Source organism: Chenopodium quinoa, unplaced genomic scaffold, assembly GCF_001683475.1.
Source record: "Chenopodium quinoa cultivar QQ74 unplaced genomic scaffold, ASM168347v1, whole genome shotgun sequence".
Lineage (NCBI taxonomy): Eukaryota > Viridiplantae > Streptophyta > Magnoliopsida > Caryophyllales > Amaranthaceae > Chenopodium > Chenopodium quinoa.
This window is the reverse complement of record NW_018743791.1, coordinates 46,781-59,121: the sequence shown is the minus strand read 5'-3', so window position 1 is coordinate 59,121 and position 12,341 is coordinate 46,781. Positions and strand designations below refer to the sequence as shown.

General features: G+C 34.1%; 2 protein-coding genes across 2 annotated transcripts; both read right to left on the bottom strand.

The window, feature by feature from the left end:
* Window positions 1-231: 231 nt before the first annotated feature.
* Window positions 232-3,176, bottom strand: LOC110684960 (uncharacterized protein At2g39795, mitochondrial-like). The gene is made up of 3 exons (XM_021861408.1): window positions 1,615-3,176; window positions 982-1,316; window positions 232-672 (listed from the first exon to the last, which is right to left on the bottom strand). The coding sequence occupies exons 1-3, from the start codon at window positions 1,825-1,827 to the stop codon at window positions 513-515; spliced, it is 708 nt and encodes a 235-aa protein (XP_021717100.1). The 5' UTR covers window positions 1,828-3,176; the 3' UTR covers window positions 232-512.
* Window positions 3,177-3,964: 788 nt separating this feature from the next.
* LOC110684961 (DCN1-like protein 4) lies at window positions 3,965-8,991 on the bottom strand. Its single transcript, XM_021861409.1, has 9 exons — window positions 8,764-8,991; window positions 8,228-8,312; window positions 6,778-6,852; window positions 6,639-6,675; window positions 6,379-6,462; window positions 6,196-6,256; window positions 5,994-6,100; window positions 5,633-5,698; window positions 3,965-4,471 (listed from the first exon to the last, which is right to left on the bottom strand). Exons 1-9 carry the CDS (start codon window positions 8,840-8,842, stop codon window positions 4,376-4,378), a joined length of 690 nt encoding a protein of 229 aa, XP_021717101.1. The 5' UTR covers window positions 8,843-8,991; the 3' UTR covers window positions 3,965-4,375.
* Window positions 8,992-12,341: the final 3,350 nt, after the last annotated feature.

The window sequence follows — 12,341 nt, the reverse complement described above, 5'->3', positions numbered from 1 at the left end:
TAGAGTTGGTGGGAACTAAGAACTCACTTTGTGACTTTGAGGTCACGAGTTCGAGCCCCACCAACTACATTTGCTTGGGAGTAGGGGTCTAGGGGATTCCCTTACCTCCCTTCTACTTTCAAGCATTGACCTACGTAATTGGGTTGGTCTTACTTGTGAAAGGCGTCGGTTCGGTAGGGTCCTTCATCTTATCTTATCAAAAAAAAAAACATAGATTATAACACCACACAGTAGTTTGCACTATCCAATCCCTCTACAACTCTGAATCCCTAATCCAAGTTGGTCATAGGATACAAAGTTTAGCATTGATTATAACACCGCACAGTGATATTATCAACATGACAGCAATGTTCTATTATGGAAATCACAACTGTACCTGCCGAAATGGAAAAATAAATCCTTGCAGAAAATCCCATCACTTACATTAGAGCACAAGTGACCATTATAGATTGAGTATTCAAGATAACTGCTCAAGTTGCGCCATGAAGCACATTCATCTAGAGGCAAACATGTTACTTCTCCATCACTGACTTTACAGAGTTCATCCAACGAATGTGTTCAGCCTTCTCTTTATAATTTACATAGTTGTGCAAGAAAACACAAAGTGTATCGTCTATCTGCCTTTCTTCCAAGAATTCATACAGTGAATTTTGTAGCTCATCATCCAGCTCCCTAAAAACAAAAAATGTAGGTGCAAGGAAGAATAAGCAAAAATAGCTCATGGGAAGAAACTATCAGATGAGAAAAAATGAAAAAATCACAAGTTTTTCAGCAGATCGATAATGCTAAACAAGAAAGTAACTGCCACAAGTAATTGCCTTAATTTATATGAAAGCTACATTGAAGCTTCAATAAAAGGGAAACTCAAAACATTTGTACGAGACTTATTTCCAAATAAGCGTATAACAATTTTGTATCCTTTAATCTCATGAGATAAGCAAATCAACCAAAAAAACAACTAGATTAGCAGAACATCACTACCTGAATTTAGGACCGGTATAAGGGTTAAGTGGCACCTTAGCCTGCTGACGCACAAAAAGTTTAGAGATTGCTATAGTGTCAGGCCAAGCAGAGCAGACGAACTCGAGGACTTGGTTAGAGTTGTTCTTGAAAATACTAACTATCATCGATATATGCAATTGAACATCCTGGCCAGGCAGACCAGGTTTCTCACCCTGGTTAGGAACGTGGACTGAACCATCAAACATAGTGACTTCGAGTTTAATCACTTCATTCTCTCCAAATTGTTTTTCCAAGCTAATCCAATGCTCACCAGGCCGCTCATCCACCTTGAATCCATTGATCTCAGAAGGTGGCTGTGAAAAGAAACATGAAAAAATCCATACAACAGCAGAGAATAGAAGAATTCTAAAGAGTGAAGGTAAATTATTTATTCACAGAAAACGAATTAAGCTTCTTCCACAATCTAAAAGGTGTTATTGACATTGACAATATAAACAATTTCGTCTATTAAAGATACTTACTTGGTATGTATAATTAGATGTTAGCAAATCCATCAATGTACATATTTAATCCATTAATAGATGGATTTGCATACTAATCCCGATAATTAATAAACTTGAAAAATAATGCATTTAAAGGGAAAAAAAAAACCTGTTGGAGAGGGGAACGATCAACTTCATATTGAATCTCATTGCGGAGAAGTCGTAAGGTATTTGCATCAATGCTCGACTTTCTCATTTGGGTGACATAACTGCTGCTGCTTCTTCTTACACAACCAGGACTCAGATTTGAGGAAGCCATTTTCTGGGTTTCAAACATTAATACTTTTTGGAGCAATTGAATTGCTCTTGCTCGTCCTATCATTTCTTCCCAGGTATTTGTTTTTGGGGGTTTTTCGGGGGTTTTAGGGTTCTAAGCTTTTTTGAAGGGAGGGTTCTAAGCTTCTAAAGCCAAAAAACAATAACTTTCAACGAGATACACACTTTGGGACATTTTCATTAAATTCCTCAAAAAATCATTAATTTTACCTTATATAAAAACGCTAATTCACCTCATGAAAAATTGGATTTTTACATAACGCAAAACCGCTAATTCAACGCATGTTTGACATTGTTTTTGTTTTCAGTTTGTTGATATCTTGAAAACAAAAAAACCAAAAAAAGAAAACACGAAAAAAGATGTTTTTAAAATTTTGAAAACAAAAAAACAGAAATCCACAGTGATAAAACCCTAGCAATTAACCCTTTATTAATCATGTTTAACCCATGGCAGGAAAATCAAGACGTTTCTGGACACGTAAAACAAGATGTTTATGATATTCTTTCAAAACCTTAAGGAATAAAATCGAACAATTTTCTAGACACATAAATTGAGACGATTTTTGAGTAAGCAAACCAATGTCTAGTAAATTTGTCATTTTTAACCTCTAATTGGACTCTTAAGAACCAAAATTACCCCTAAAATTCTAATAGATAAATTTTCTTACTACGCATTTTGAGACGATTTTGGACATGCAACTGAAGCATTCATGGGTTGTTTATTTTATTTTTTATTTTTATCTATTTTGACCTCAATTGAATCCACAAGGATCAAAATGAGTCCTTAAGTTGAACTAGATGATTTTCGGGCATGCAAATCGAGTTAAATTGGTTAAAGAAATGATTGACAAATGGCAAGCGTGTATAATCAAAATTGGAAGATCAATTGTGAAACAAAGGGAGTATAAGTTTTTAATATTCTTTTACTAATATTTAAATTATATACAAAGTATATATTTAAAGTCTTTCTTTATTTCGGAAAATTCCCATTAGTACTGTGGTATTGATTTCTCTCATTGATACAAACTTGAAGTTTTGTCTTCTCATTGGTACACATGTGCTTTTTTTCAACTGTGGCTAACACCGTAAAAAACTATTAAATAAAGTTAGCTAATTAGGAAAAAGACTATAATACCCCTTATAAACATCTAATGTCTCATATGCGTGTCAAGAAATGTGTCAATTTTCGTGCTATAACTGTTCGATTATGGTTTTAGGGGTCATAGTGGCCCTTTATGGGTCAAAGGCCCTGTTTAGTTCGCCTTATATGTGCTTATCTGAAATTATCTGACCTGACCAAATCTGATTGTCTAATTAGACCAAACTTTGACCTTGAATGTACAATAATCTATAAAGAAAAAATATATCAATTGAATCTTGTTAGCTTCGTAATAATGGGTTTATTATTAATAATTAGTTTTCATAATTTTTTTTCTTTACGAAATTAAAAATATTTAGCGGTAAAAAACTGCACATAAAATGATAATCTGATCTAAACTTATTTTTTCTGATCTGATCTAAACTAAACTTATTTTTTCTTGTCTGAACCTATTTTTTCAATATAAGTAAAAATAGAATGAACTAAACAGGGCCTAAATCAAACTCGAAATTGTCAAAAACAATTATGGTAGATAGGATGGATAGGCGCTCGTCTAAAAAAAAAATATATATATATATATACTACCTTCGGTTCTTATTACTCGCAAAAAAGGAGTATTATTTGTGAGACATAAAATATTCCTTTGTTGCGAGTGATTTGAACCGGAGGTAGTAAATAGGATGGATAGGAGATATTGATAGGATGGAAAGAGATAGGGGCAGAGGAAGTCCAAGGATTCAGGAAGGTCATGGAGGAATTCTCAAAGGAATCTTATCACCAAGAATTGCAACCATTTCAGCAATGATGCTAATTAGGCTCACTGGGAATTAACATCACAACTTGGGTCAATCGCCTTCCTTGAATTGGTACCTTCATTATTAGACTTGATAAAGTTAATTAGAGATTCCTAAAACACATTAAATGCACAGGAATAATATGCAACTGTGTTACTCCAGAGAGGATAACAACGAAGAGGATCCAGCAGCATTGCAGAAAAGAAGAATCAACTTGTCAAAATATTCTGGGAGGACTCTAAGGAGGAGGGTAGCACTGTTGTAGTATGCATCAAGTGAAAGAGTAATGCTTTCAACCCATAATTATGTATCAAGATTAGTATTGCCATACGCAATTATGTAAAGACAATTCAAACTGCAACTACCAGCAGTCCAGCGCAGTGGACATCACCCTATTAACAACTGTATTAAGAAAAATGGGTTTGAAACATATAATTAAGAACCAAAGCACTATAAATGAAATAACTACTGAGAAAAAATTATTCAGCAAATACAACTTCACAAGAGTTAGTTAACAAATGGAACAATGATAAACCATCTATTACTGTGGTCTAAAAATGGTACCATAACGAATTCCGGCAACTCCACATACAAGTATAAGATCAAGAATTTTTACCAACTACCACGGTTGTCTTAGGATACCTCCATGAGAGGATAACAGTTGACTCTGACAGCAGTGACATTTGATGAGAGACATTGATTTAGGTTTGCTTTGCTTTCATCCAATCAACAAAGTTGTCCAGGATCAAAGGCCAAGCAAGGTCTGGATCATAATTGCTGAAGTCTGGGAAACTTATCTGACAAAATATCAGAGAACATAAGACCTTCTGATAAAGAATCTCTTCATAACGAATGCTCATAAAAGAAGCAGCAAAAATTGCATCTGGCACTTAAATTTTCAAAATCATCCACGACAACAGTGCAAGAAATTTAATGCTTAAAATCAAAACTAGGCACAAGATTAGAGAGATTCCAATACATAATGACAGGAATACATTTAACATACACACTCAACTCATTCTCACCAATAGGTGAAAAAGTAGCAAGTTGCCAGACCAAATCACCCAACCAAAGGCTAAAGAAATTAAAATTTAGAGAGCTCAGAAGAAAAGTGTAAAAACAAAAATTTGGAATTTCTACAGACTCAATTACAGCACTACAATCCAATTGGTAGTAAGAACTTCACTATTAACTACAATATCAGCACTAATGTCAGTAAGAGAAGATTAAACTATATCGGCACTAATGTCAGTAAGAGAAGATTAAACTATATCGGCACTAATGTCAGTAAGAGAAGATTAAAATAGAACATCATTATTAACTTTCTTGCTGCTTTTCAATAAACTATATAAATCCATATTCAGCAAAAGAACCATGGTGAAGTAGATTCTTAAAGGACAAAGCAACCTATGCAATGCAGAAATGAGTTTCTTTCTGGGAGAAGAACAACATTCTTGTACCATGTATAAGTTTTTTTTAAAAAAAAAACAATACAGCATTTAGGTTGTGCACTTGTGCCTCACTTCTCCCTACGTATCATGGAATGCAATCCATTCAAAAAAAATCACATACATTGGGCTCCATTTTTAACCAAATCATTATTATCATATAGACAACATAAATTTCATTGCATGAGGCATGGCAGGAGCTAAAAAAGGCAACATGTCAGTGTGTCCATTTTCAAACTATAGTTGAAAATCAGTATTCTTAGACTCTAATTTATATTGGATAAATTTAAACAGCTAATAAGTTGTTCACTTATTTTACTTATTGAAGCAGGCACAGAGTCATTACATTTCAGATCAAGGGTCAGGTGAAAAACTTTAGCAATAAAACAAATGGAAATCCAATCTACAAAAAAAAAAAAAAAAAAAAAAAAAAAAAAAAAAAAAAACCAACTCAATGTTGACCAGATTAAAGGATTATTGGACTCAAATGCAGGACAAATATCACCATACCTCATTGCAGAACCGGTAAAATCCCATCCACTGGTCCATGTTTATGACCTTGTAATCGGTCTGATCCTGAAGCACACACACGATCAAAATATTAATCCTTTTTCTTCTCTCATTGATTCAATTACCACTTTTAACTTAAGCATCAATCTTTACAGCAGAATTATTAGCAAGAATCCAGACCTTTGGTTGTTTTTCTTAAAATATACGTCAAATAGTATAGCTTAAATCAGGTAAGCTCCATATAAAGAAAACATTATGACTCCGCAAATTCAACAACCATTGCCTTATTTCTATTTGAGTGAACATTGCAAGAGCAGCTTTACATAGTATTCAAAACCACATGTTCAGTTAAACTGCTTACTTTCAGATATTCGATGAAATAGTCAACTTGGGCTCGAAATTGGGATCCTAATACAAGATCCAACAATTGACAGATGCTTTCAATATCTATACTCTTCTGTTTCTCCTCTGCAAAGCAGAAAATAAAGACTGTAATCGATGAAACACTAGATTATCAACTTCCTACATTTGAAAGGCTATCACATGACATGAAAGCAGCATACCTGTAAGACAATAATGGAATGCGTACTGATAGAAGTCCACAAAATTTGACGTCCTTCTAACCTTTTGAAAAGGAAGGTAAACAGTGAGCATAAGTCCATAAGACAATAGTAATATCTCAATTTTCTACCTCCCCCCTCTTGTTTGCACAGTTGGTGTGAAAGGAGAATCAAAGATAAACATACCTCTTTTTCAAGCTCAGGGAGTGTCTTCTTTAATTTTGCAATCGTATCAACCCTCAGAGCTTTAAGGCCTCTCCGCCACTCTTCCTGCAGAAAACATTGCTTTCAACTTTAAGGAGCACATAAAGCATATCAAGCTTGGCTTGTCCAATATAATCGGTTATGGTCCATGAGAAATGTTTGCCAACAACAGCAGACAAGCAGTATAAAGAGTTGTCTGTTTAAGTATCCTTCATTAAAGACAACTTGACACTTTTGCTTACCAAAGTGAAGTAACCCTGTTTCTCAGCATTCATTTTCCTGAAACAAGGAGCAAACAAACAATTAATATTCAAGACAGGCTAAAAGTATCACAATTTAGATACAAGTGCCCGGAAAAATAATTGCATTTGCCAATCTTACCAGGCAAGCATCAGTACTCTGACATCTGTATGATCCACTTCCATGTCTGAACACAATGTCTCTATACCTTCCGGACTGAGTTACAAATTGACAAATCATGGGTGAAAAACAGTCTCGTAGATATGCATAAGGGGGAAAACACGGAAAAGAAGACAAGAGAAAAAACCGGGACTAAAGAAAGTGCTTGAACAGTAAAATCTCAATAACAAATTATTAGAAAAAAAAAATTATAGTCGTCAAATAGTTATTTGCAACTTTGAAAGGCAGGCTATCAACCAGAGTAACCAAAAAAAAAACCTTAGGCCTTGTTTGGTTTGATGTAAAACTTTTTCAAAAAAATCATAATTGCAAATTAGTTTTCCTTTGTTTGGTTCCTTACAAGAAAAATTATGGAGTAATTACAAATAGGAGTGCAAGTGAGGGTAGATGGGAGGAAAGTAAAAAGAAGTTAAAGAGAAGAGAGAAATGTGGGGAAATGTGGGAAAATGTTTTTCATCATTAACACTTTGTTTGGATATAAAGAAATGAAAGGAAAAGAAGAGAAGAGAAAAAGAGGGGGACAAATTCTCTTGTTTGGATAAAAAAAATTGGGGGAAAGAAGGGGAAGGAGAGGGAGGGATCCATTTTCCCTCTCTCTTTAATAAGCATAATCCCTCCAAAATTGGAGAGATTTGGAGGGAAAATAGAGCTCACCTCCCCCTCCCTTTCTTTACCCTTCCCTTCCTCCTTTTTCCCTCTCCTCCCCTTCCTTTCCTTCCTTCTCTGCTATCTAAACAAAGCGTAATACTACGTATGGATAGAGATAAATGGAGGGAAAGGAAGAGAAAATAAAGGAAAGGATCCATAATCTATTCCCCCCCCCCCCCCTTTTCACCTCCCTATCCCTTCACTATTGTTAGTGCAAAGATGCCTTTTTCCACCATCGGGAGCCAACCCCACTTATGGGATTAAGGCTTTGTGATTGATTGATTGGGGAACTTATTTTCCACCTCTTCACAAACCAAACAAAGGAAAATGGAAAAGGATGGGAAAATCATTTTCCATGAAAACATTTTACATCAAACCAAATTGAGCCTTATGGGTTAGTAAATATAGCATAGAAAAATTTAAACGACCCAAATTACATTTGTTTAGTAGTTCACTGTTTCAGAATATGATCATAGATTCATAATTTTTACATAGGAATGATAGGATGCTGATATATTTTCAGTTTTTTAAAAAGAAAAAACAAATAATTATGATGGTATAGTAAAACAAAGAAATGAAAATTCTGCATAGCTAATGAATCAAAAAAATATCCAAAATAATTAGACAGTTTGTGTAGTAGTTGTAGTGTGTTAATAATACAAGGATGAAGGATCACACGAGAATGACTGGGAAAAGCACAGGCACTCCCACAAAGTTTGCCACCGGAAACCCAGAAACAAAAAGTAAAATAAACAACACTTACTCGATGAACCCCGATGATTTATTGGCATAAGCATAGAACAATTGATCAATTCTTTCTAGTTCCTTTGAACTAGCTTTATTTGTAGCTGCACATAAACAAATCAGATACTCCGTATTAATTGAATACTTATAACCTATGTAATCAACAAATCAAACTTCCTTCATCACAAGATCTTATGTTAAATCAACACCACAATGCTACTCTTTTCTACTTTCATCAATTAAAAACTTCTGTTGCATGTTAGTTGATTTTATTCTTTTTAACACAAGATTTTCAAAGCCACTGCTAATCGATCAAAGAAAGGATTTTTTTTTTTTTTTTTTTTTTTTTGGCAAATAGAATAACTAATTCACGCCTCAAGAAGGATTTAGCAAGAGAAAAGATCACCAAATTCACATAAAGTAAGACTCGAAATCAATCGATTAATATTAAAATAAAAAAAATAAAAAATAAATAAAATTGGATTGGATTGGATTGGGAATAATAAAGAGTACGAAAATTAAGAATGATGAGAGACTAAAAAAGAAAAAAGGTACCGGAGCGAAAGAGATCAACGGAGGCGTTAACGGCGGTAGAATTAGATTGGCCCGTTTTTTTGGATGAAGCGCGAGGCATCCTTGATTCAAGAAATTGGAACTTGTAAACAAGAGAGAGAAAGAGGACGATACACAAAATATCACTCCTATAATTCGAATCCTTCTCCTCGGACCTCGCCTCCTTGTCTTCTCAAGTTTTTTACTGATAGATGATAAAAGGAACTTCAAGGACGGAAGAGGGCTTTTATAAATACTCTATATATTTTACTTTTTTTTTTTATTATTAGTAATCTTACCGTCCCGCGAACTCTTGTTCTGCCGACTCTCCTTCGTCCTCTACTCCTCTTCCCTTTATTCATTTATTGTCACTTCACGGGTCGGATTCGGATCGGATTATGCAAAATCCGACTCCGACCCTACAAGTTGTCGGATTTATCTGCCTCCGACTCCGACATCCGACTCCGATCCGAGTTAAATTTTCATCCTCTGACTCCGCCCCGATTCGACTCCGACTCCGAAATTATCAATAGCAACCAATACATAATCAACTTTAAAGACCAATAAATTCATAATTGAATGATAAAAAAATACTATATAAGTGCATGAAAAAGTTGGAGTCAGATCGGATAAGTCTGATTTTAAGTATACTCCAACTCTGACCCTCCTTTGATTCGGAGTCGGATTTTTTAAACAGAGTCGGATTCGGATAATTATTTCTCGGATTCGGTTCGGATTTGTTCTTCAAATCGGATCGGACTAGGGGCGGATTTGGACTAGATTGACATCCCTACGTGACGCCCTTCTCATTAAATACGAAGTACTTATTTTGTCTCAAAATATCTAGGATATTAGACTTTTTTCACTATTTATGTACTCCATTGATAGAGAATATCCATAGAATATTCTCATCCTAGGTTTAGGATATATTTTGTATAAGATTATCTTTAATATCTGTACATATCTTATAGTTACCTAATATGATTAGGTTTCTCATTGTAACCCTATAAATATTGATCAATGGAAATCACTCTAATCAAGGAGTTTACATTATCTGACATGGTATCACAGCTTAGGTTAGATCTTGGGATTATATGCAAAAATTCTCACCCTGCCGGTGGGTTAGAAAATTAAACCCACCGGCGGGATATACACAAATTTTTTATGCTTCCACAAACACACACATATAGATTTTTTTTTTCTTTTCTCAAAGTTTTTTTTTTAGAATCTTTATGTAACTTTGCGCCTCCCACCAATAGTAGCAATCGCGAAAGCTTCCTCCATCATTGTTGGCAATGGCATACACTCTACTACCGCCTCCCACTACTGGCAATAACCACATCTGCCAACCTACTCCATGTGCCGGACTTTATTTCCACCTCCCCATGACCAACAATGATTCTTACATTGCCTCATTGGTTTTTTAACACATAATCACATAGATTTTGTTTTGGTGGTGGTATATCGCAATAAGGTCAACTTTTGCACATCTCTTTTGCTATCACGTTAGCTCCTTTTATTGTTGCAGCACTTGGAATCTTTGTGGAGTATTACTTCTTGCTACCTGGTTTCTCTTTTGAGAATTGATTAATTTCAAGCGGTGGGATTTAATCTTTTCTTGCGCAATTTTATTTGTTTTTCTTCATCTGTGATTTCACGTAGTAGTGTAGTGTCTTCTCCCCGATGATGGTTTGATCCCTTAACTTATTCTTCTCTAGATCTGCAACTTGGCCCAAGTATATGCGTGACTCTTCTCCTTCGGCCTAAAAGCGCATATTTCTACTATACGTAGGTCGTGGTTGTTGCTTCTCATCGTCATCACTAGCACACGTCTACTACTTCTCTTTCGATCATGGGTTACTATATTATCCTTACCATTCGATGCGTGATTCGAATCCAGTCTGAGCATCCGATTTTCTCCCGCTCTGACTGCGGGGGTGTGATAGAGAATATCCATAGAATATTCTCATCCTAGGTTTAGGATATATTTTGTATAAGATTATCTTTAATATATGTACATATCTTATAGTTACCTAATATGATTAGGTTTCTCATTGTAACCCTATAAATATTGATCAATGGAAATCACTCTAATCAAGGAGTTTACATTATCTGACATCTATAATTCCATATAAATTTTAATCATGATTTTTAGATAAATTCTCATTGGTAGCCTCGTACTTTTGCTTATTTTCATTGGTAGCCACATTTAATATGAATTATCTTTGGTAGTCTCAAACTTTTAAAATTTTACTTCCGTAGCCATATTTACAATAAACCGTTAAGTGGGTGTTAAAATTTAACGAAAGGAGTAAGTATACTAATATAAATTAATGACAAATGAGTTAATAATATACTTAGGTCTCGTTTGGTTACGTAGTGAAATTAATTTTATTAAAAATTCCGAGTACGTAAATTCTAATGTTTGAAGAAAAAACCTAATCACAAAATTTTTGTTGTCTCCTAGACAATTTTTGAAGTAAAGAGATAGTGAGAAAAAATAAAGAGGGATCATGTGACAGGAAAGGGATAGTGAAAGTATTTATATTAACTAAAAGAGAAAGTGATACATGTGAATTGAAAATTTCATATATAAAAAGTGATGCATCTAATAAAAAATGGAGATTCTATGTGAAATATTGTTATCATCCAGCCTTAACACTTTATGTATGTGATTAATTGTGATTTGGCAGTGATCAAAAGTATTGTCTATTTGTCTAGATGATATCATGCTAAGTGTTTAGGCCGAATTACATAGTTATTCTTTGTAACACCCCCAAATCTTTCTCTATAGAAATACTAGTATAATATGTATAATTATACCGTAAAATGACTCAGGCGCATTACCGCCGCGTGATTATGCAAGACTACTCAAATTTACTAATTAAAAACCAATACTTTGCAGCGTAAAACTTCAATACCCTTTCTTTATTAATGAAAACCATAAATAAAAACCATTGTCATGAGTACTCATAATTAAAAACAAGGATCAACATTCCTAATCTAGATGAAGACATTCCTAGGACTCCATATGCTCATACATTGACTCTACCTTATATTAGTCAACATTGCTTGCCATTAAGGTAAACAAGGTGAACCAAAACAAATAAGAAAGTACGGGTTAACAAAATATGCTAAGTACGATAAGTGCAAGATAAATAAATTATTTTTTTTGCAAACATGCTCTTAAATCCAATTCCACTAATTATTCTTATGAATTCCAAAACTCATGATTCAAAACCAATCTCAATATTTTTTTTTTGACGGAAATCTCAGTATTCTCAACCAATTCCAATAACTCAATAATAATTATTAAAATCAACAGTGAGATGAAATTTTTAACTAAGGTCATTTTGCAAAATAAAATTTCAAGTGTGTAACAGAAGTTGGGGGTCACCGTTGAGAATTTTCCTACTTTATCATACTATTATATGGAGTACGACATATGTATATAAGCCTTCGATTAAGAGTACTTATGTATTTTCCTCATTTTTATAGTTTTTGGAATTATAGATACAGTTAATATATTATAGGTCAAATAATATATTTTGATGCTTAATGTAAAACCATACAAATAAAAT